Genomic DNA, 21644 nt, shown 5'->3' with positions numbered 1-21644 from the left:
AAAAAGAAGTTCATATCAAGCTTATGAATAAATGGTACGACAGAGAACTGGCGCAAATCAATAAATGCAAATATAATAATTATAAGCTTGCGATACAAATAGGTGATTGGAACGAATATAAAAATATAAATCGTATCTACAAAAAGCTAGTAAAAATAAAGAAAGTTAAATATATGGAAAATAAAGTCGAAATGAATGAAAATAACGCCAGAGAAATGTGGAAACATCTTAAGCAAGCGGTTTGCTTAACGAGAGATAACGAAGGGATTAAAAAGGCGATAATAGATGGTATGATGGTAGAAAATGAAACTGAGCTGGCAAATGGTCTAAATAGGTTCTTTATAAATAGCGTAATAGAAATTAATAACATCATAGAACCTTGCCGTATAGCACTAAGTGATGTACAAGTCAATTCTAGATTAAAGTTTGCCAAAATAACAACAGATGAAGTTATTAATATTCTGAAAGAGTTCAAATATAAAATAGGCGGTAGAAAACTTATATCTGATGGAGTACTTAAAGACTGTATATCGTATACAGGATATTTCTACGCACAAATAATCAATAACAGCCTAGAAGAGGGTCTTGTACCAGAAAAGTGGAAAACGTCAACGGTGATACCAGTGGAAAAAGTTAAAAAGACAGTAAAACCTGAAGAACTTAGACCCATAAACACACTTCCTAGTGATTGTAAAATACTTGAAGCTTATGTTAAGAACCAGTTAACGAAATACCTTGAAGATAATAATATACTAGCCCACCAGCAGTCAGGCTTTAGAAAGAAACATTCATGTGAGACAGCTCTTAATTTGGTGATACATGACTGGAAAGAAGAGTTAAATAAAAAAAAAAGTGGTTGTTTCAGTCTTCCTAGACCTCAAACGAGCTTTTGAAACAGTGGATAGGGAGATCTTAATCAAAAAAATGGAACGTATTGGTATAACTGGTATAGAACTTGACTGGTTTCGCAGCTATTTGAAGCAGAGGAGACAGAAAACGGTTATAAATACCGTGATGTCTGATGAATTAGAAGTACCCATAGGGTTACCACAAGGCTCAGTTTTGGCACCGATACTGTTCTTAATTTATATTAATGATATAGTTAACGCTATTGAAGGTTGTGAAATTAAACTATTCGCTGATGATGCATTAATAATGATTAGTGAGAATAATATTAATTCTGCACTTTCTAAAATACAACATGAACTGAATAACCTGTATAAATGGTTGTGCGGAAATAGACTGAAACTTAATATAAATAAAACGAAATTTATGATAATAACAAGGAGGAACGTTAATGAGGATATAATTGGTTTAAAAATAAATGATGAAAGCATACAAAAAGTTGACAGTATAAAATATTTGGGAATTATAATTGATAACAAACTCAAGTTTGAAGAACATATAAACTACACAGTCCAGAAAATTGCGAAAAAAGTTGGGGTTATGCAGAGAACATCCAAATATATTCAAAAAAAGTACAAAATAATTATATATAAGTCCATTATAGAACCGCACTTTGTAAACTGCCCATCTATTCTATTCATTGTGTCAGACAAAGAAATAGATAAACTTCAAAAGATGCAAAACAGATGTATGAGATTTATTCTTAAAAAACCTAGAGATACTCGTACGGCTGATATGCTGAGAAGTTTGAACTGGTTAAGTGTAAAGCAAAAGATTTTTTTTCACGCTATGAAGTTTATATTTAATATTAAAAGTGAAAATGTACCTGAATATCTAAGTAAAAACGTAGTATTAGTTAAGCAAACACATAACATTAATACAAGGAATAAACACAATTTCAAACTGCCTTTATTCAGAACTGAAATAGATCAGCAAACTATTTTTTATAAAGGTCTAAAAAGTTTCAATGAACTGCCTATAGATATAAAAAGTTGTAATGAAATCGGGGCTTTTAAAGCAAAACTTTATGAATATTGTAAAACCTTAGCAATAAGATAGTAAATTGTAATATAATTTAATTTATGAATTAGGCTTTTTTGCCGTAATAAATAAATGAAATGAAATGAAATAAGTACACTATGTGCCAACTCATCAATCGGAATCTGATGTAAGTTTACGTATCTATTTTTATTAGTATAATGTCATTATTATACTTGTACTTACAGTTGAAAGAGAATGTATGGCGGTTTATTGATACGTACATAGAAAATCAGTTGGGAAAGGCGGCGGAAGCTATTAGTTACTCTGTACAAGAGAAAATTGCAGATGGTGATCTTATACTAACATTTAACTGGTGAGTCTAAGCATCTATCGCATATGCATATCGTTGGTGAAAGTAAAAAAGTTGCATATTATATTTAATACGGAGATAGCGACATAATCAGATAATCTATTTTGTGAATAAGAATTAATTGATGTCACGATTATTTTTTTATGGGACAAATTCCGTCAATATCGTTTCCTCGACTATTCGACTGTAGAACAATTAAAACTTAATTAGCAATTAACTCAATTGTCCAAATCGAGGAAAATGTGGGTGTGACGTTCAATCAGGATCTTCATTTAAGAGAGCATGCAACCGCAATTGTACCTAAAATCCAACAACAAAATACATACCACCCTCTGGGACTGGCAATAAGAAATGAAGAAGAATGAGAAAGAGATAGAATGAGAAGCGAAAAATACGAAAGGAGGAGTGAATACAAAGATTAGGAAAAAGTGTAGAGGGCGAGGGCAGAGTTAGACGGAAAAATGTATGCAGATAGGCCAAATTTAGGGCAGAACGTCTGCCGGGTCTGCTAGTAAGTTATAAGAATAACATTTAATCCATTACAGTTTAACTGCAGAATTCTGAAGTGCATAGGCGGAGATGTTGTTACTCTGGGAGTATGTGACCGTTGACTACGCCTGGGTTGGGGGAGGCTAGGAAGCAACTGCTGTTGTGGCCCTGGGACTGGACGTCCTTGGGTAAGCATTGGGGTAACCGGTGTATTTGGGTATGCGACCTGGCAACATGGCGCAATCAAACCCATCGGGGGATTGCCGTCGCGGAGACCAGAACATATAGGAAAGTGGCACGGTCCATGGCAGGAGCTGCATTGGGCGGATGTCGCAAACATATATATTCTGTGCTGGCAAACGGTGCAAAGGGAGGTAGGGACTAAGAGTCTGTTTCCCTGACCTACACAATTGCTGCCGGAAAAGAGGGGGAGAAGACGGGGTTCGGGCACATGGTTCTATGTACCGGAGCGGATCGGGATTTTTCCCGACCAAGGACTGTCATTTCAGTGTGACCTCATCTAATTTGTTTCGTCCCTCCCACAAATTGTCATCCTCCCAGCAGCTCCTTGCAGCAGGACTGCTCCATATTCTCTTACTCCGGGAAGGCATCGAATCCAATACGGGTCCGTCTCCTGACCCCGGTCCTGAGAAATGGTTTTGCTGCATCTGCCGGAAAAGAATCTTTTTAGGACGGTCATATTCTGTTCATGGTTGCATCGGACAGGTTGTTCTGGGCTTGATCCCAAAACCCGACGCCAACGTAACTTTTATAAATCTTTTGTGGCTCCTTGCTGTTCACGCCCAAGGGCGTCCCGTAGCCTACGCCTACGACATCCGAATGATGAGCCAACACCGCCTAGGGGCTTAAGGAGTCATCTCCGTAAGCATTTAGAGGAAATACGGTACCTGAGCACCCAGCCGTATGAAGCAAAAAAACACAAGCAGATCCTTGGTGAACTCCATAAACAGGCGTCGGACCTGTATGCCGGGAATTGCCCGGTGAATCCGGTACTTAACGAAAATTATCCAAAACTCGCGGAAGAGGAACGCATACTCCCCAGGGAAACGCGTGTCACTCTTGCTCAACTTCGTTCTGGATACTGTAACAGGTTAAACTCTTACCTATCCAGAATCAACCCCGACATACAAAATGTATGCCCCGCTTGCAATGTGTCCCCACATGACACCAACCATCTCTTCAATTGTAATGTGGAACCAACGCCTCTAACACCCCTTTCCTTATGGTCCACCCCTGTTGAAACGGCAAGTTTCCTTGGACTCCCGTTAGAGGATATTGATGACAATTTGTGATCGGTCGCGGCTATTGGGTGGGGCGAGCATTGCTACAACAACGGGGGCAGGGGCTAATGCTCGGCATTGCTCCCGACTCTACTTCGGAGACTGTAGGTATGAGTGGGCGCGAGCAGCAGCGGGTACTTATTGTGGCTTGGTGAGCGGCGGGGCTGTTGAAAGGTAGTGGGGGCGCTAAGGCGTAGGCTACGGGACGCCATAGGGCGTGAACAGCAAGGAGCCACAAAAGATTTATAGAAATTACGTGGACTAGTGAGGGCTTAGCCGAATTCCATAGTGCCCGACTATGTGGCGGAGCTGTTTGAGACTGGCATCTACGCCGTTTCGCCTCATAGGATGGGATGTCGGTGACCAAGAACTGCCAATCCCCTGTTGTTGTTGTTGTTGTTGGTGTTGTAGCAATGTTTCGCACCACCTAATAGCTGCGATCGATCACAAATTGTCATCAATATCCTCTAACGGGAGTCCAAAGAAACTTGTGGTGAACTTTTTTAAGTTGTCTTTATGACCTGGATTTCTTTCTGTTGTAGGAACATAGGACATTTTTTGTCGATAGCAGAATGATTGTTTGGTTCTAGATGTTGTGTGATGCAGTTAACGCAGGCATCATTATTTGTACATTGTTCTTCCATATCGTCGTTGAGATGATAGGTATTTGAGTATTTCTGACACATTTTTTCATTTTTGCATATAGATGCGATGTGGCCGAATCTGAGGCAATTTTTGCATTTCAGTGGCAAAGGGATGTATGGTCGGATATTTACTATTTCATATCCGATTCGTAGTGTTGTTGGCAAGGTAGTCGTCCCGAAGGTAACTATTATTAGACCCGTTTCGATGAGATCAGTGGTCACTTTCTTTAAAATTTTTTTATTCGATAACATTTTGTGTTTTTAGCTCGGATAGGATGAGTTCTTCTGTCAAGCTTCTAAGGTCGTTGCAGTAGATAACACTTCTGGACTGATTGCAAATTGTTTTTGGTTTTGATCAAAATTTTACCGCTTCTTATTTTTTTGCACTCCTCGACTTCGCTACCATATGTGGCGTCGATCGCTTTTTTGATTAAGAATGGTGATGTATTTGTTAGTGTTTGGCCGGTGTCTGTTCTTGTCATGATCAAGTATATGGGGACATTGTGGGTGAAATTAGACGTGTTGCTATTGTCCCATTTTAACATAGGCATGTTGGTATTATTTTTGCCTCTATCCGGAGGTTCACCCATGGTTTGGATGTTAAATATTTTTAATAAACGGCGTGTAAAAGTTCGTTCAATAAATATTTGAACCCCTCTTTCCCTAGGCTTTTAAGCATCGGCATGGGAATGCCGTCTGGGCCCACTGCTTTGGATGGTTTAGCATGACCGATGGCATCCTCAACCTCTTTGGCGGTGACGGTAATTGGTGACGCGCTGAACTTATGTCTATGTGCGTGTCTATTTTTGTCGACCGTAGAATGCATTATATATTGTCGGCAGAAAGCGCTCGCGAATTTTCTCGCATCCGACAGCACTTTATCGCCAAAGGTGATGGAAGCTTTGCCATTGTGCTAAGACGGATTCGATAGGGACGTTGCGGTGGACCAAAGTTTACCTACACCAGAAGAGAGGTTACACCCGCTTAGGTGCTCCTCCCATGTCGCCCGCTTGTGTTCATCCACAAGCAATTTGCGGCCTTTGCCGGGAAGTGGGGACGAATTTTGGGAATTCTACCGGCGGGAATGACATGAGCCGAGGCGGATTCAATGACCTTACGGAAAGCACGCTCACCTTGGCGGGTATTAGTTGGGTTAGGGAGGGCAGCAAAGCGGTTGTCTGTAAAGGATTTGTATTCGTCCCACTTTCCTTTTTTAAAGTTAATGAAGGTGCGTTTTCTGCGACGATGAACTCGGCGGAAGGCTCGAGCGAAATAAGTATAGGCAGGTGGTCTGATGCCAATGTTACCATCGGCTGCCAGCTGCCGCAGTTTACGAGTTCTGCGCTCGCGATTGAAATATCCGGCGAACTGTGACAGCTTCCTACCATACATGGGGGCGTTTCCGTCTATTGTGCAGAACGTCGTTTCTTCTATTTGATCCGCTAACATCTCATCCCTAGTGTCCACCCGCAAGTTTGAATGCCATAGATCGTGATGGGCATTGAAATCGCCTAAGATAATGCGATTGTTTCCAGTGAGTACGGCGCTGATATCAGGGTGGTATCCACTGGGGCAACAGGTGACAGGAGGGATGAAGATGTTGATGATTTCTAGGTTTGCATCGCCCGACCGGACAGATAATCCTTGACGTTCTAAGACACTGTCCCTGCGGTCGATGTCGGGATCAAATATATGATATTGCACAGTGTGGTGTATGATAAACGCGAGGCCACCTCCATTTCCGCTCTCGCGATCTTTTCTGTGGAAATTATACGCAGAACAGGTCTGCAATGCAGATCTTACTGTGAGTTTAGTCTCTTGAATCGCAGCAATGCGGATGTTGTGCAGCTTCATGAAGTCCACTATCTCCGTGATCTTCCCAGTTAATCCATTACAGTATAAATGCAGAATTCTGAGGTGAATAGGGGGAGACGTCGTCACTCTGGGGGTAAGTGACGGGTGACTACGCCTGGGTCTGTTTCCCTGACCTACACAATTGCTGGCGAAAAAGAGGGGGGAAGAAGACGGGGGCAGGGGATGATGCTAGGCATTGCTCCCGATTCTACTACGGAGATTGTAGGTATGGATGGGAGCAGCCGTGTGAGTTCGTGGCACCGTGGGGCGCGAGTAACAGCGGTTACTTGTTGTGGCTTGCTAGGCTGCGGGACTGCTGGAAGGTAGCGGGGGGCGCTAAGGCGCAGACTACGGGACGTCCTAGGACGTGAACAGCAAGGAGCCACAAAAGATTTATAGAAGTTACGTGGACGTCTGGTTTTGGGGTCTAGCCCAGAACAACCTGTCCGATGCAACCATCGCTTACACGAGACACACTGACAAGAGTATGACCGTCCTAAAAAGATTCTTTTCCGGCAGATGCAGCAAAACCATTTCTCAGGACCGAGGTCAGGGGACGGACCCGGATTGGGTTCGATATCTTCCCGTAGCAAGAGAATATGGAGCAGTCCCGCGGCAAGGAACTGCCGGGAGGATGACAATTAAATGGGGTTACACTGAAATGGCAGTCCTTGGTCGGGAAAAATCCAGAGTCGCTCCAGAACCGACGGCCTTGGGAAGCGACATAAGCGCCTTCAAATGTAATTTTATTAATCGTGGCACTAGACGCGGGCGTAGTCGTGGGAGTAGCTCACTACGTGGAGACTACACTAATCAATGACTTTTAATATCGGAAGGTAGACCAGCACCAAAACAACAACAACAGTCGCCAGATAACTGGATCCCTTTAGCCAATATTTTTTAGATGGTTTAGCAAGTTTGATGGCTTTTTCAACCTCTTTGCCGATGATGGTAATGGGAGGCGCAATATAATGGTAATGTGCGAGCTCCGTGGCCTGCCGCCTGCATTTAGTTAGATAACCTAGGGTGGGATAATCTAGAAGGTTCAAGTTTTATCATTGTTGATGATCCTTTGCCAGATGTAGATCTGGTCCGTTCCTGTAACAAGCACCATTGAGATGCAAGCCCGACCATCTCGAGAACGATTTAGCATGACCACATTGAACTTTTAAGCCCATCCCGGTCCACCCCCTAGTTCCATGAGGAACCTGGGGTCGCCAGAGCCTCGTCTACTAAAGAAACAGAAAAAGATAAGCTATAAATTGCGCTAGCAGCCCTTGAAACCTTGCGGTATTTTAGTCGCTTCTTATGGCAGGCATACCTGCCGCGGGTATAATCTCTGCCCCCCAAACCGCTGGGGCCATGAGAAGCGTGAGTGCACTTTGGGTGTCCCAAGGCAAGTTCCTTTGTGCCTAGTTGGGTAAGCGGCCAGGCAGCAGGGTGCAACAAATATACCATTTAGGAGGATACCATTGCTGAGCCCAGAAAATCTGGGAAACTTAGATTTACTGGTCAGATGCAGCAAACGAATATATTCTGTACTAGCATATGATCAACTTGGATACAACCAAACGTTTATTTTCTTGTCCAACAGGGAACTGGTGCTCGAACCTGCTGCTTAAGAAGGATAGACGTAGTCATATCAATTCGTTCCCGGGTTACTCGCGGAAAGCAGTTTTAGCAGCACTTTGTCCTTTTCAAATTGCACATCCATACAAGACCTTCGGATAATGGATTAAACAGTCATCTGCATTTATTTGTTTTTGTAACACGTCTAATTTACTTCGTAACATCAATCAATTATCCATTGTTATAATTTTATGTTCTCTATAAATGCAACAACAGCATCTTCGGGTATCCATGATTATGGTTATCTAAAATCTCCTTGAGTCCCTCGTGGTTTTGGCCTCTCAGAAAAGAGCTAATTGTGGAGCTCTATTTATAGAACACTTTTCGAGTTACATATATTAAAAACTTTAATCTCTCCTTACTGATATTAGTTTCTTTCTGATTCTAGGTAATTTGATTTTGACGATATGCGCATGGCAATATTCCAAATATTCCAGCTGCGGCTGAAGGAAGAACATACATATCCTTAAATTATAAGAGAACTGCGACAACTATTCCTCCGCCTTTTTAGTACCACATATAAGGCCCTAACAAGTATATTATGGGAAAGGGTCAAGACCAAAATCCCAACATAACCTGTAAATCGACTTTGATAGCACGAATTGGGGCTTTCGCTATTATGAGTACAAAACTCATATGGCTCTGCAAACTGACGTTGAACAACACCACCAGCGCAGGAAAAATTGGGCATCATCACTGGGCTTCGAAAGTTTCAGAAAGGGTACAACTATAAATAGAAGTTAATGTACTTATGTACCATGTACATATCAATATACACATATGTAAAGTTTACTAGAGTAATTAAGGAAATAATTTTAATTGTAAAAAAAAACATTGTATATATGAATTATTTATAATTAAATATTATCTAAACAAAAAGGAGCGTTTCATTCGTGCAAAAAGCGATTTGACAGAAGGTAACCCATGCGGGTAACCGGCAAGCCAGATAGCCGCGTTGTTGCATATGTTGCATATCTTTTCTTGGTCCGGACCAATGGAACGTCAGTTATGATGCTATAAACTTCTAACATCTGTAGAGCGAATATCAACTCTAAGAGTAGCCTCCGCTCATCGCACTGTATGAGGGAGGCCCAGTCATGCAAGTGATTTCCAGAACAGTCCCTTAGCAGAAAGAAAAAGTTGCTGCGACGGCACCAATTCAAGGGAATTCAAGGGGTTGTGTAGCGCAATATATAGCTTCTCCAACCCAATTGTCAACCTCGCCTTCGAGCGGCGAATCCCGTTTCACTAACAGACGAGGCTCTGGCGACCCCAAGCTCGTCATGGAACTTGGGGGTGGGGAGGGAGGGATGGCCTGAAGGTTTAATGTGGCCATATAAATCGTTCCCGAGATGGTCGGGCCAGCACCTTAATGGTGCTGTGTTACCAGAGCTTATCGGATCTGTATCCGACAAAGGACCATCACACCGATAACGCTCCCCAAAGCCTTCGGGGAGTAACCTAATCGCTACAACAACAACAACAACACGGCACCAAAAATGGTTTATTAAGCATATCCCATCGTAAAAAAATAGATACGACCCTCCGAGGTGATGAAACTGCCTGACCATTGTTTTGGAAGAAGGTTGTAGTATGCCAAGACCAGCAGCGGGCATGTTTGGTAGCGGAGGTCCTTTGGCGCAAACAGAAAGGAGCCTCAAAAGTTTTTTCACAACTTCGGGGTGGACAAATATTGGGATCTAATCCAGAATACCTCGATCCTTTGTACATGATAAACTGACACAACCGGTTCTGGTTCCATGTTCCGACTCGGGATTTTTCTCGCCCATGGGATGTCATTTTTCAAGAGTTAAAATTGCTTCCGACGCCGATAATTGTACAATAATAACAGCTGGCTTCGGCCTTTTAATTGATGAATGAAAAAAAGTCTCAAGTCGCTGGACGACATCACATAATACACCATCATAATTATATTTATCGCCTTAGCACTAGTATTAACAACGAAAATTTATTGCCCTAAAACCTGTGGAAACATTGGAACCATAAACAACTAATGAAGTCAAAGACTATGTTATATGAAATAGGATTTTTATTTTTCATAAAATTAATAAGACAAAAATTATGCACATACATGTTCATATATGTATGTATAAGGAACACTTCAATGAAAAATAAGTTACTAGTTATGCCTCTGTAAGCATGGTATCCAGATCATAAGAAAACGCTAAAAAATATTTTTATTTTCGCCATTGTAAACCAAACTTGAAGACTTTTTATTTGGAAATATGTATTCAACTTTTTTATTGTTCATTTTCTTTACAAGCGTTTTCTTGTGATCTGGATATCGGGCTTTACAGAAAGTCAACTTAAAATAATTTAATAAATCACATCCATGCGAATATTTTCAAAGTAAACTTGGTTTAGTAAAACTTTATATGTATTTTTCGCAAGGAGCTCTTTAAAGAAAAATGAGAAATGAACTTAAAAGTATTCAATACATCAAATCCATGCGGATATTTTGACAGTAAACTGGTTTAGCAAAATTTTGTATAGTTTTTTTAAAATGAACACTTCAAAAAAAGTTAGTAGTTATGTTTCCTTACAGAAAATCAACTTAAAATAATTTAATACATCAAATCCATGCGGATATTTTAGCAAAATTTTGTATAGCTTTTTTAAAATGAACACTTCAAAAAAAGTTAGTAGTTATGTTTCCTTACAGAAAATCAACTTAAAATAATTTAATACATCAAATCCATGCGGATATTTTAACAAAAAACTTGGTTAAGCAAAATATTTTTTAGAAGAAACACTTCACGACGCCGATAATTGTACAATAATAACAGCTGGCTCTGCCAATTTTAATTGATGAATGAAAAAAATTCTCAAGTCGCTGGACGACATCACATAATACACCATCATAATTATAATTATATTTATCGCCTTAGTTATTTCTGTAAAAACTGTGGAAACATTGGAACCATAAACAACTAATGAAGCCAAAAACTATGTTATATGAAATAGTATTTATATTTTTCATAAAATTAATGAGACAAAAATTACGCAAGTACATGTTCATATATGTGTGTATAAGGAACACTTCAATGAAAAATAAGTTAGTAGTTATGCCTCTGTAAGCACGGTATCCAGATCATAAGAAAACGCTCAAGAAATATTTTTATTTTCCCCATTGTAAGCCAAACTTGAAGACTTTTTATTTGAAAATATGTATTCAACTTTTTTATTGTTCATTTTCTTTACAAGCGTTTTCTTGTGATCTGGATATCGGGCTTTACAGAAAATCAACATAAAATAATTTAATAAATCATATCCATGCGAATATTTTCAAAGTAAACTTGGTTTAGAAGACTTTTTATGTATTTTTCGTAAGGAGCTCTTTAAAAAAAAAAAAAGAGATGAACTTAAAATTATTCAATACATCAAATCCATGCGGATATTTTGACAGTAAACTGGTTTAGCAAAATTTTGTATCGCTTTTTTATAATGAACAATTCAAACAAAGTTAGTAGTTCTGTTTCCTAACAGAAAATCATCTTGAAATAATTTAATGCATCAAATCCATGCAGATATTTTAACAATAAACTTTGTTAAGCAAAATATTATTTTTTTTTTATAAGAAACACTTCAAAAAATAAAAAGGGATTGTATTTATGTTTCATTAGAGAAAATCTACTTAAACTAATTAATACATACGCGGATAATTGCAAAGAAAACTAGGTTTACCAAGTAACGCCCGCGGCTCTATTTATATTTATGAAATTCGGAAACTAATATTATTAACAACAGCAGGAGGAAATGATTCGAAATCGTTTAAGGACACTTGGCCGTCTGCTTGCTACCATGAAGAATATCGATCCAGATATAACAGATTTTAAATCAATTTATAATCCACCATATTATAAAACAATGGTGAAGGCTGCAGGAGTAATCTCAGGATTTGATCCAATGACTGGAGTGCATAAGACTCCCTCACTTGCAACTTCCATCGGCACCTATATCAGAGCAGTAGGCGAGCTTTTAAAGCTGCATTGGGTGGAAAACAATGCTGATGAAAAGGAAAAGGTTGTGGACAAATACTTGTTCCTTCACAGCATGCAATACAGTCATGTCATTAACAGGGTCGCAAGCGTGGACCAATGCGAGAAACAAATAAAGCCATTACCAACAACCAGTGATATAAAAAACTAGCTAGCCACCTCAATGATAAGATGATTAGTTCTTACGAAACCCTGCAGCAACAATATGATTATCAGGCGTGGATAAGTCTTCTGGAATATACATTAATATCTATTCAGACTTTTAACCAACGTCGAGCGGGGGAAATCGAAAGGGCGCTGATTCTTGACCTGAAAGCAATCGAGAAAATATCAGAAGCGGAAAACCCAGAAATTTATGAGAAACTGTCTGCAATGGAGAAAAACTTAGCTGAAAAACACTCAATATTTATGATAACGTGGAAATTGGGACGGGTTGTTCCTGTTCTTCTCAGTTCGCAAATGGAAACGTCTATAAATTTGATTTTGTCCCACCGAACCTCCGCGAAAGTTCCAGCAAATAACCCTTAAATTTTTGGTATACCGGGCTTAACTGACGGAAACTTTAAATATCTTCGGGCTTGCCAGTTAATGCGAAAGTTTTCAGAGGAATGTGGCGCTGAATACCCTGAAGGGCTACGTGGAACATATTTAAGAAAACATATTGCAACGACTTGTGCTGGAGATAACATGGACTAAAATAAAATCACGGATATAGCCAATTTCATGGGTCAAGCTGAGGCTATTCATAGATCCCACTATATGCGATCGGTTGTATCACGAGATGTGCTGGGTGTTGCCAACGTACTTCGCAAAGCACAAGGGGATGAAGAAAGCGTTGCAGATCAAAGTGCCAGTGGTTCAATTTTTCAATCGTGTCAATTTACAGATGAAAACAATAAATTTGATTCCATCGTGTTCCGACATTTCCACTAATAAGCCTGGATTTAATGCCGATGATAATATTAGACAAATTATACATTCACCTGGGGAAGAAGATTCGAGTAAAGAAAGCAACTCTGATAAACTTTATTTATTAGAAAAAAACGTTAAAAAATCCAAAATTAAAAATGGTGTCGAGATGAGGTAAATCAGGTGGATATAGCTGATTTCATGGGTCAGCACTCCAGTGCATAAGATTCCTTCACTGGCAACTTCCATCGGCACCTATACTAGAGCAGCAGGTGAGCTGTTACAAATATGAACATATCATACACATATTTATCAGACGAGACCCTGGCGACCGCAAGTTCCACATCGAACCGGGGCGTGGGGGGTGTTTTGACCTAGAAGGTTCAATGTGGTCATATCAAATCGTTCCCGAGGTGGTCGGGCTAGTACCTTATAATTATAGTATCCGGAACGTACCGTATCTTTATCCGGCAAAGGACCATCACGCCGATAACACTCTCCAAAATTTTCGGAATGTCTTTATCGTTAAAATAAACACAGCATTACCAAAAACTAGTGATATAAAAAAACTAGCTAACTACCTCAATAATGAAATGATTAGTTCTTACGAAACTCTGCAGCGACAATATGATTATCAGACCTGGGTAAGTCTTCTCGACTCCCTCACTGGCTATTTCCATCGGCACCTATACTTGAACAGTAGGTGAACTACTAAAACGTCATTGGGTGAAAACCAATGAAAAAGGAAAGAAAAAGGTTGCCGACAAAGACTCTTCACACAATGCAAAACAGTTAAGAAACTAACAGGGTCGCACGCGACGACCAATGTGAAAAACATGGCCAACAATGTGGATGGTCCTTTTTATCCGGTAATTTGTGGTAAATATCATCATTAAAGGCCCGACCATCTCGGGAACGATTTGATATGACCACGTCGAACATTCTAAGTTAATGGATTTTAGTCGCCTCTTACGACAGGTATGCCTACCGCGGGAATATTCTAGGCCCCTTAACCCGCTGGGGTATACAACCATTACCCACAACCAACGAAGGCAAAAAAGAAAAAAATATATGTATCTCAATAATAAAATGATTTTCTTATGCAACTCTGCAGCGACAATATAGTTAAAAAAAAATAAAGCCATGAGCGTTATATCCTTTTCTCGGCGGACGTTGTTTGCTTTTTAAAAATTAAACTTTTCAAATAAGCAATAAGGCCCGCGAGCGTTATTGCATTATCTAGGCTGGCCTTATTTCCCTGTTTTTGCCACGGGATTTATTGCACTGTACCACACTCCTCAAAGAAAAAAATGTTTGTAGCTATATTTCCTTAACCCTTTCCTTCCCATGGTAGCCATATGGCTACCAATCTGTTTCACCCACTGAGCCAAATGTACCAAACAAATTTTAATACAGGGTCATTTCGAATACTATTTCTATTAAAAAAACATAGTTTAATTTTTTTATAGCTGCTTCTTAATTTGGGAAGGAGAGGGTTAAAGAAGATCAGCTAAAAATAATAAATAAATAAAATACTTTTCTTTACGCATAGTTCTTTATCGTCCATATTACCCGCAACAACAGGAAGCTCTATGGGAAAAGAATTATCGCCTTCATTTTCAGTCAAAGATGTTTCTGTCAAATTCCAAATCGGGCTGTTCTCGTTTTCGGTGGATTCAGCAATTGGTACGGTTTGTTGAAGTTGTGCTTCAAAAGATGAACAACTAGCGACATTAGTCTCCAACTCATTGTCTTCTAAACTTGCATTCAGCTCCGGGTCATTCAAAGTCCTCATTATTGATTCTTTCGTATTTATTGAACCTTGGGTTCTAGTATAGCGGTTATCAAGGTCGCTTAAATTCGCCTCTATTACATCTTCAAGTGAAGCATCACCTAATTAAATTAGAAATAGTTTTTAGCAAGAGTTTGAATTTGTGGTATTTCTTTACTTTGGTTCAGAACTGTTAAACCATGTCTTAAAATGTCGGGGAAGGTATCAAAAGTAGCTTTTGACCTCTGTATCAATTCCACTAAACCGGTAATTTGAAATTTTGCTTCTGTTCAAAGTGTGCGTCCGTACAATAAAAAATTATTTATTTGTATTGTTTTCTACAATCCATGTTACAAAACAATATACAATATTCCAAAACAACCCGCGTAGGAAGTTTATTATTTTGGTGAAAATCTGTCCAAATGTACACTGAAACATGCAAAACATGGCAAATTGGATAGGTTTCGATGGAGTTTTCTACCTTCTTTGACTTTCTTAACATTTAAAGTACCCTTTTACCGAATCTCAGCAAATCGGATCAAAAATAAAATTTTGTAGAATAAGTCGGCCCCGGGCCCTCTCCCGAAAGGAAAATTTCCGAAATATATGGCTGGTCAAAGAGATGCAAATGTAATATATTTCAATCGCACCATATATGGAATAGGCGGGTCCATGGTCCATTTTCTGGAAAGGAGTTTCTCAAATATTATAATGGTCAAAGAGCTACACCTGTACCGAATTTAAGCAAATCGAACCATAAATAACACTTTCTGGAATAGGTAGGCCCTTGGTACACTTCTGCATGCCCGAAATTGATTTTCTAAATATCTGGGGAAGTAAAAAGGTCCAAATGAAAATACTTCCCGTTTATAAGGGGAAAATAAAAATTCTCTTAGAGCGGTTACATAGATTATAACTCGAAAGCAAAATTTGCCCGTTGTGACGACTTTCGGAGTTTTCACGATCCTTTGCCAGCTAGCAAATGTTTTCCACTAATTTTAAAACGTCACCGGGTACTGAAGTGTGTTTCAAAATTCTAGCTTTTAGGGAAGTTACTCAAATGTATTTTGGGTATTTCTATATGACAGCATGACACTGGTAATACGCGTCCAAAAATATCGAGATTGGTGTCAAAAGGCGCGCATTAACCTCGACAACACTAATAAGCGGAAAATAAAAATTTTTGCTCGTTCGAAAGATATTAAGGAAAACCCGAAAAATGGCCCCAGAGTGCTCCGAAACCGGGGGTGGGATCCATAGTATTTTTGCGCAGAACACCTTTCTGCATTGGCGGCCTTCAGCCGCGTTTATAAAAAATTACCCTGGGTGGGTCCAACACCGGTTTGGAGACGAATACTGTATCCGCGCAAAACACATGTTAAAAATTGTTTGTGGGTACGACAAAAGCATCAACATTACAACAACCACATGAAAATTTTAAATTTCTTTTGCAAATATCTCTTGTACGAGCTAAAATTTTTGTTTTCCGGATTATTGTCGTCGAGGTCAATACGCATCTTTTGACACCTCTCTCGACATTTTTGAATGTATCTTTTGCAAGACCCCAATTTTGTCCTGAAATTCGCAAAAAAACACCAATCGAATCTAATATAAAAGAAGTAAGACCTTGGTGAAAATTTTTGGTAACGTTTTAGAAGACGGTGCACCACCTAATTTTTATCAAAAAATATCAAAGGTGGCATCAAAAGACGCGTCTCGACCTCCGTTTTAATAATCCGAAAGCGGAAATCAATTTTATTCCTGTCGAAAGTTATTTACAAAAAACCGTAAAATGACCCCGAGAGAGTTCGATATATGGTAGTTTTTTTGGGAAAATTTTAGAATAGCACCCCCCGAGTTCGGGGTTAAACTCGGTATCGAATGAAAGAGGGAGTTCTCCCGATCACAAATATATATAACTTTAAGTGCGCAGACTTATAGTTTACGAGTTATTTGATGTTAAAGTTTGCAAATTTAGCAAATTTCTATAGCACTTTCAGTTACAATTTACACATCTTTCAAAACCTTTATGCACATAAATATCTATATAAATTGGCAACGATACACTCAAATTTCATTTTAGTATATTTCACATATAATTCTTGCATTGTTTTTACTTAATATAAAAGTTTTTATTAAATCAATCGCGCTTTTGTAGCAACATTCACATTTATGTATATATATATTTTATTGATGACATTACAAAGCTGTGCTGCCACATCTAAAAAACGGAACAAGTGCAGAATCGAAAAATAACTTATAAAAATATATTTCATCTGATGTATATATATCTTTAACTTTTCTAGTCTTTATTTACCAAAAATTTGAAAAAGCTCTTTTTTGCATTCGTGAACGAGCTGATATTACCTTATAACTCTTATGTTTATTGTTATGTTAGCCGATCCAACAACGGCTGCGCCAAGCACAGTAATTCTGCGTAGAACACCTTTCCGCGTAGGCGGCCTTCGGCCGCGCTTATTGAAAATAACCCTGGGCTACGCCATGCCAAGTCCGGGTGTGTGATATAACCGTGGCTACCGCCACGGTGATGTCCTTCCGCATATTACCTTATAACTCTTATGTTTATTGTTATGTTAGCCGATCCAACACCGGCTGCGCCATGCACAGTAATTCTGCGTAGAACACCTTTCCGCGTAGGCGGCCTTCGGCCGCGCTTATTTAAAATAACCCTGGGCTACGCCATGCCAAGTCCGGGTGTGTGGTATAACCGTGGCTACCGCCACGGTGATGTCCTTCCGCATATTACCTTATAACTCTTATGTTTATTGTTATGTTAGCCGATCCAACACCGGCTGCGCCATGCACAGTAATTCTGCGTAGAACACCTTTTCGCGTAGGCGGCCTTCGGCCGCGCTTATTTAAAATAACCCTGGGCTACGCCATGCCAAGTCCGGGTGCGTGGTATAACCGTAGCTACCGCCACGGTGATGTCCTTCCGCATAGTAGTAAAAATATATATTTTCCTTTTTCTTTATTAACTGAAAGGTGGCACGTTAATATTTATATTTGTTTTTTCTTTGTTGATGTGGCAGCACAGCTTTGTAATGTCATCGATAAAATATATACATACATAAATGTGAATGTTGCTACAAAAGCGCGATTTATTTAATAAAAACATTTAAATAAAGTAAAAACAATGCAAGAATTATATGTGAAATATACTAAAATGAAATTTAAGTGTATCGTTGCCAATTTATATAGATATTTATGTGCATAAAGGTTTTGAAAGATGTGTAAATTGTAACTGAAAGTGCTATAGAAATTTGCTAAATTTGCAAACTTTAACATCAAATAACTCGTAAACTATAAGTCTGCGCACTTTAAGTTATATATATTTGTGATCGGGAAAACTCCCTCTTTCATTTGATACCAAGTTTAACCCCGAACTCGGGGGGTGCTAAACTAAATCGCTGCCGTTTTTTTTTTGCATAGAAGACCTTTCTGCGTTGGCGGCCGTCGGCCGCGATTTAAAAAAATAACCGTGGGTGGGTCCGACACTGGTTTGGGGATCAAAACTAAATGCGTGCAGAACACCTTTCTGCATTAGTGTGTGTTTACAACAAAGCTGGCAAAAAACAACAACCACATGAAAATTTGGGCCGATTTTTTGCTAATATCTTTTGACAGCAAAAAAAATTTAATTTTTGCTTCCGGATTCTGAGAACGGAGGTCGAGACGGGTCTTTTGATACCACCTTTCGTAATTTTTGATAAAATCTAGGTGGTGCACCGTCTTGTAAACATTACTTTTTGTACCATGTTACAAAATTTTTTTGTACCATGGATAGTAGAAAACATGATTTAATTGTATAAATGCTTCTGCGTGTGCTAGAATCTCCAAAACAACTTGCGTTGGTTAAACCAAAGTAAATAATTACTTTATCTCTCAATTTTACACTTAACTTACCTAAAACATCGTCTAACATCATACTGATATCTATCTCCTCCATTTTAAAGTTTTTAAGTTATAAAATATAAAATTTCAACTTTACCCACTTCTTTTTACCCACTTCCGCAATTAAAAATTCTTGTTTGGTTAGTAATTGGAAAGTAATATCGAACCCATAAAGAAATTCGATACTTTCATTTGAACAACAGCTTTGTTCTTTTGCCAGCCCGACGGTCATCCAAATACCCAAAAAGTGTTCTTTTTAAACGGTTTTATTTAGCTTGACATGCCAGGCTGGCTGGCACGACATTTTTAATTGAAATTTAAGTAACTTCCCGATAAGCTACAAGCTTGAAACTTGGAATGTAGTTCAGAACCCGAACCAGGTTAAGTATAAAAAAAGCTTGTTCCCAAACATTGGTATAAGCAGTACCCTGGATGAATGTTAATTCTGTCTTGATATGCAAAACTTCAAATTTAATAAATACAAAATTATTTCCATAAGTGACGTAGATTGAAATTATTGGCAATTGTCGATTTCAACCAATTTTGCATCTTTTTCATTATTTTGCAAATTTTTCGAATTCTCAAGGTATTGGGATTACTATATAAATACTTTCATAAAGATGAGCTCTATGACTTGGATTTTTCAGTAACCTATCAGAAACAACTTAACTAAATATTTTATATAATTCTAATACTGGCCAGATTTGAAAGTTTAGCGTTGCTTCGCATGTTAAGGTGCCTCTGTCTTAATTTTTTCTTTATATTTTTGCGTCATCCGATTTGAGTTCCGATACCACTTCCGCGTCGAAGAGAAGCTCCAATAATCGAATCAGCTGCTTCAGAGAACGTGAAGTACGAAGAGGGACCTAAGAAGCATTTCGTTTGCAATTGGCTAGTTAAGTTAAGAATGAGCTAAACTAGAGTAAACTGCCTTTTCATATGGAGTATAATCCAGCCAACTGTAATCGAAACGAAATTTTTGTGCGAGCTCTGAAAGGTCAAACAAGGGCCACGTGCTAAATAGGATAAAAGGATAAGTTTTGACAGACTGAAGGAAAACTCTGACATTTATCGTGGTGAATTGGGGCGCCATAATTTTCACTAGCCTATGGGGCCAGGTAAAATTTTGACAACTGGTCATGTAATCATACATACATTGTTTCGCAGAAATATAAATAATGGAAACAACAAAGTATAAATGGATGAAAAGAAAAACGAAAGCCATGAGAACACAATTGGATGTATTGAAAAATAGAGCCATTGCTCGTGTTTTTGATTTGTAAAATGTGAGAATTTTCCTTGTAATTTCACACAGATAAAACTACAACTTGAGTACACCGGCTGTGTGCCAATAAGTTACATTTTACTCTATGAAAAAATGTGGTGTACAAACTTTCTATTTGGTGAAAAATTTCTGATTGAACTACGCCAAATAATATGTGAAATTTTCTACAATATTCACCTGTTTGATTTTTTGTTACATGTTTTATTCGCACTGTTTTATTCAAGTTTTTTCTTTTCACGTGTTTTCCTTTTTGTAGGTGTCAAAATTTTACCAAGCCTCATAAGCTAATGATAATTCTGACCTTCCAAATCTCAAGTGTCAAAATCTTTATTCGGTCTGTCAAAGTTTCAGTTTTTAACGCATTTGGCAATGTGCACCTCATTTGTCATCTGAGCAAAAAGTTGCTGATTAGCACACAGCCAAAGCCAAATTTTTTAATAACTGATTTAGCCCAAAAGTACCCGAAGGCTCACTAAGGAACACTCTCAAAAGATTGAATGCACAAATATATCGATTTATCGAAAATATTAACTATTCGCTACGGGTACTGCTACAGGCTCAATATTATTGAAGGTACTTATTTGAATGCAACACGTTCAATATTTCTACATAAGCAATTTAATATATGGCGTCGCTTTGATGCAAACTTTTTTCTACAACAAGTATTTTTCTTCGAGCGCAATAATATTAATCAATTCTTATTATGCAAACTTTTTAAATGATGTTATTTGGGATTTAGACAAAATATTCCTTTTGCGTTATCTAATATTGAGACTAGCCTCTCAACCGGTTTTGGAAATTTTGCTTAAATAAAATGCCGCGTAGTCATAGTCATAGTAAAATAGGTCTTAAATTCAGTTGCAGCATTTTTGAAAGATAGCTCATAGGAAATTTTGTCAAAAATCCGTAACTAAATTTAAAACCTTTATTATTTTGACTATGACTATGCGCCAATAAAAATATGAAACCTTTAAAATTTTTCGATTTCACACATGACATGAAATACCATTTTTTGTGCTTGTTAGAGGCAATATCTATAAAGATATTTAGGAATAACTAAATATTATTGCTGATGTACATGATATGCAACTTTTCCATAAATTATGTTAAAAATTCTGAACTGTAGTAAAACGTGCATTCAACATATTCAGAAAGTCAATTCAGATTTCGTACTAATAGTAATGATTTTAAGTTTTAGAACTAAAAATTAAGTTAGGTTAGGTTGGGCAGCACTCAAATTAAAGGTCAGCTGACTTGAAACACATATTTCGGTCTATTTCGATTGAGTTTCATCCAATCTACGGAGGTGGCCGTTTACTGCACCTATCAGCCCAGAAGTCATTAAAATCCAAATCTAGTTCCATATAATGGTTCAATAGAATGCGAAAGTCATAGTTTAGTGCGGATTTTTACAATTCAAAATAGAGTCCTCTCACCAATGGGCTCGGTACAAGTACCGTAGGCACATCTGGTTTTATCGAGTTATCCTCTCTAGATCCTCCACTATGAGTAAAATCAGGGGCATCTCTTGAAAGGTGCGATATCTGATAACTATAGTCAGTTTAAGGCTA

General features: G+C 38.4%; 1 protein-coding gene and 1 long non-coding RNA gene across 3 annotated transcripts; one reads left to right on the top strand and one right to left on the bottom strand.

Moving 5' to 3' along the window:
- The first annotated feature begins 2035 nt into the window (after positions 1–2035).
- Positions 2036–9053, top strand: LOC137235414 (uncharacterized). The gene is made up of 3 exons (XR_010947884.1): positions 2036–2074; positions 2133–2260; positions 8563–9053. It is a non-coding gene; the product is annotated as an uncharacterized lncRNA (long non-coding RNA).
- A 1153-nt stretch (positions 9054–10206) lies between these two features.
- On the bottom strand, positions 10207–18931 carry LOC137234139 (uncharacterized). Of its 2 annotated transcripts, none has more exons than XM_067757768.1 (3): positions 18801–18931; positions 14675–14995; positions 10207–12502 (listed from the first exon to the last, which is right to left on the bottom strand). In XM_067757768.1, exons 1-3 carry the CDS (start codon positions 18841–18843, stop codon positions 12456–12458), a joined length of 411 nt encoding a protein of 136 aa, XP_067613869.1. In that variant the 5' UTR covers positions 18844–18931; the 3' UTR covers positions 10207–12455. The 2 variants fall into 2 exon arrangements, with proteins under 2 accessions (XP_067613869.1, XP_067613868.1); XM_067757767.1 differs by having other exon boundaries at positions 10207–11098.
- Between the last annotated feature and the right edge of the window lie 2713 nt (positions 18932–21644).

Source organism: Eurosta solidaginis, chromosome X (assembly GCF_040869045.1).
Source record: "Eurosta solidaginis isolate ZX-2024a chromosome X, ASM4086904v1, whole genome shotgun sequence".
NCBI classification, from domain to species: Eukaryota; Metazoa; Arthropoda; class Insecta; order Diptera; family Tephritidae; genus Eurosta; species Eurosta solidaginis.
The sequence above is the reverse complement of the archived record's forward strand: the minus strand, read 5'-3'. Positions and strand labels throughout refer to the sequence as shown.

Excerpts from the sequence above, each read along its gene's own strand:
- LOC137234139 (XM_067757767.1), bottom strand. The coding sequence starts at position 18,843 with ATGGAGGAGATAGATATCAGTATGATGTTAGACGATGTTTTAG. Across the intron at positions 14,996-18,800 it reads GATGTTAGACGATGTTTTAG|GTGATGCTTCACTTGAAGAT; the intron begins GTAAGTTAAGTG and ends TAATTTAATTAG. Across the intron at positions 11,099-14,674 it reads AGAGCTTCCTGTTGTTGCGG|TTTTTACAGAAATAACTAAG; the intron begins GTAATATGGACG and ends ATGTTTCCACAG.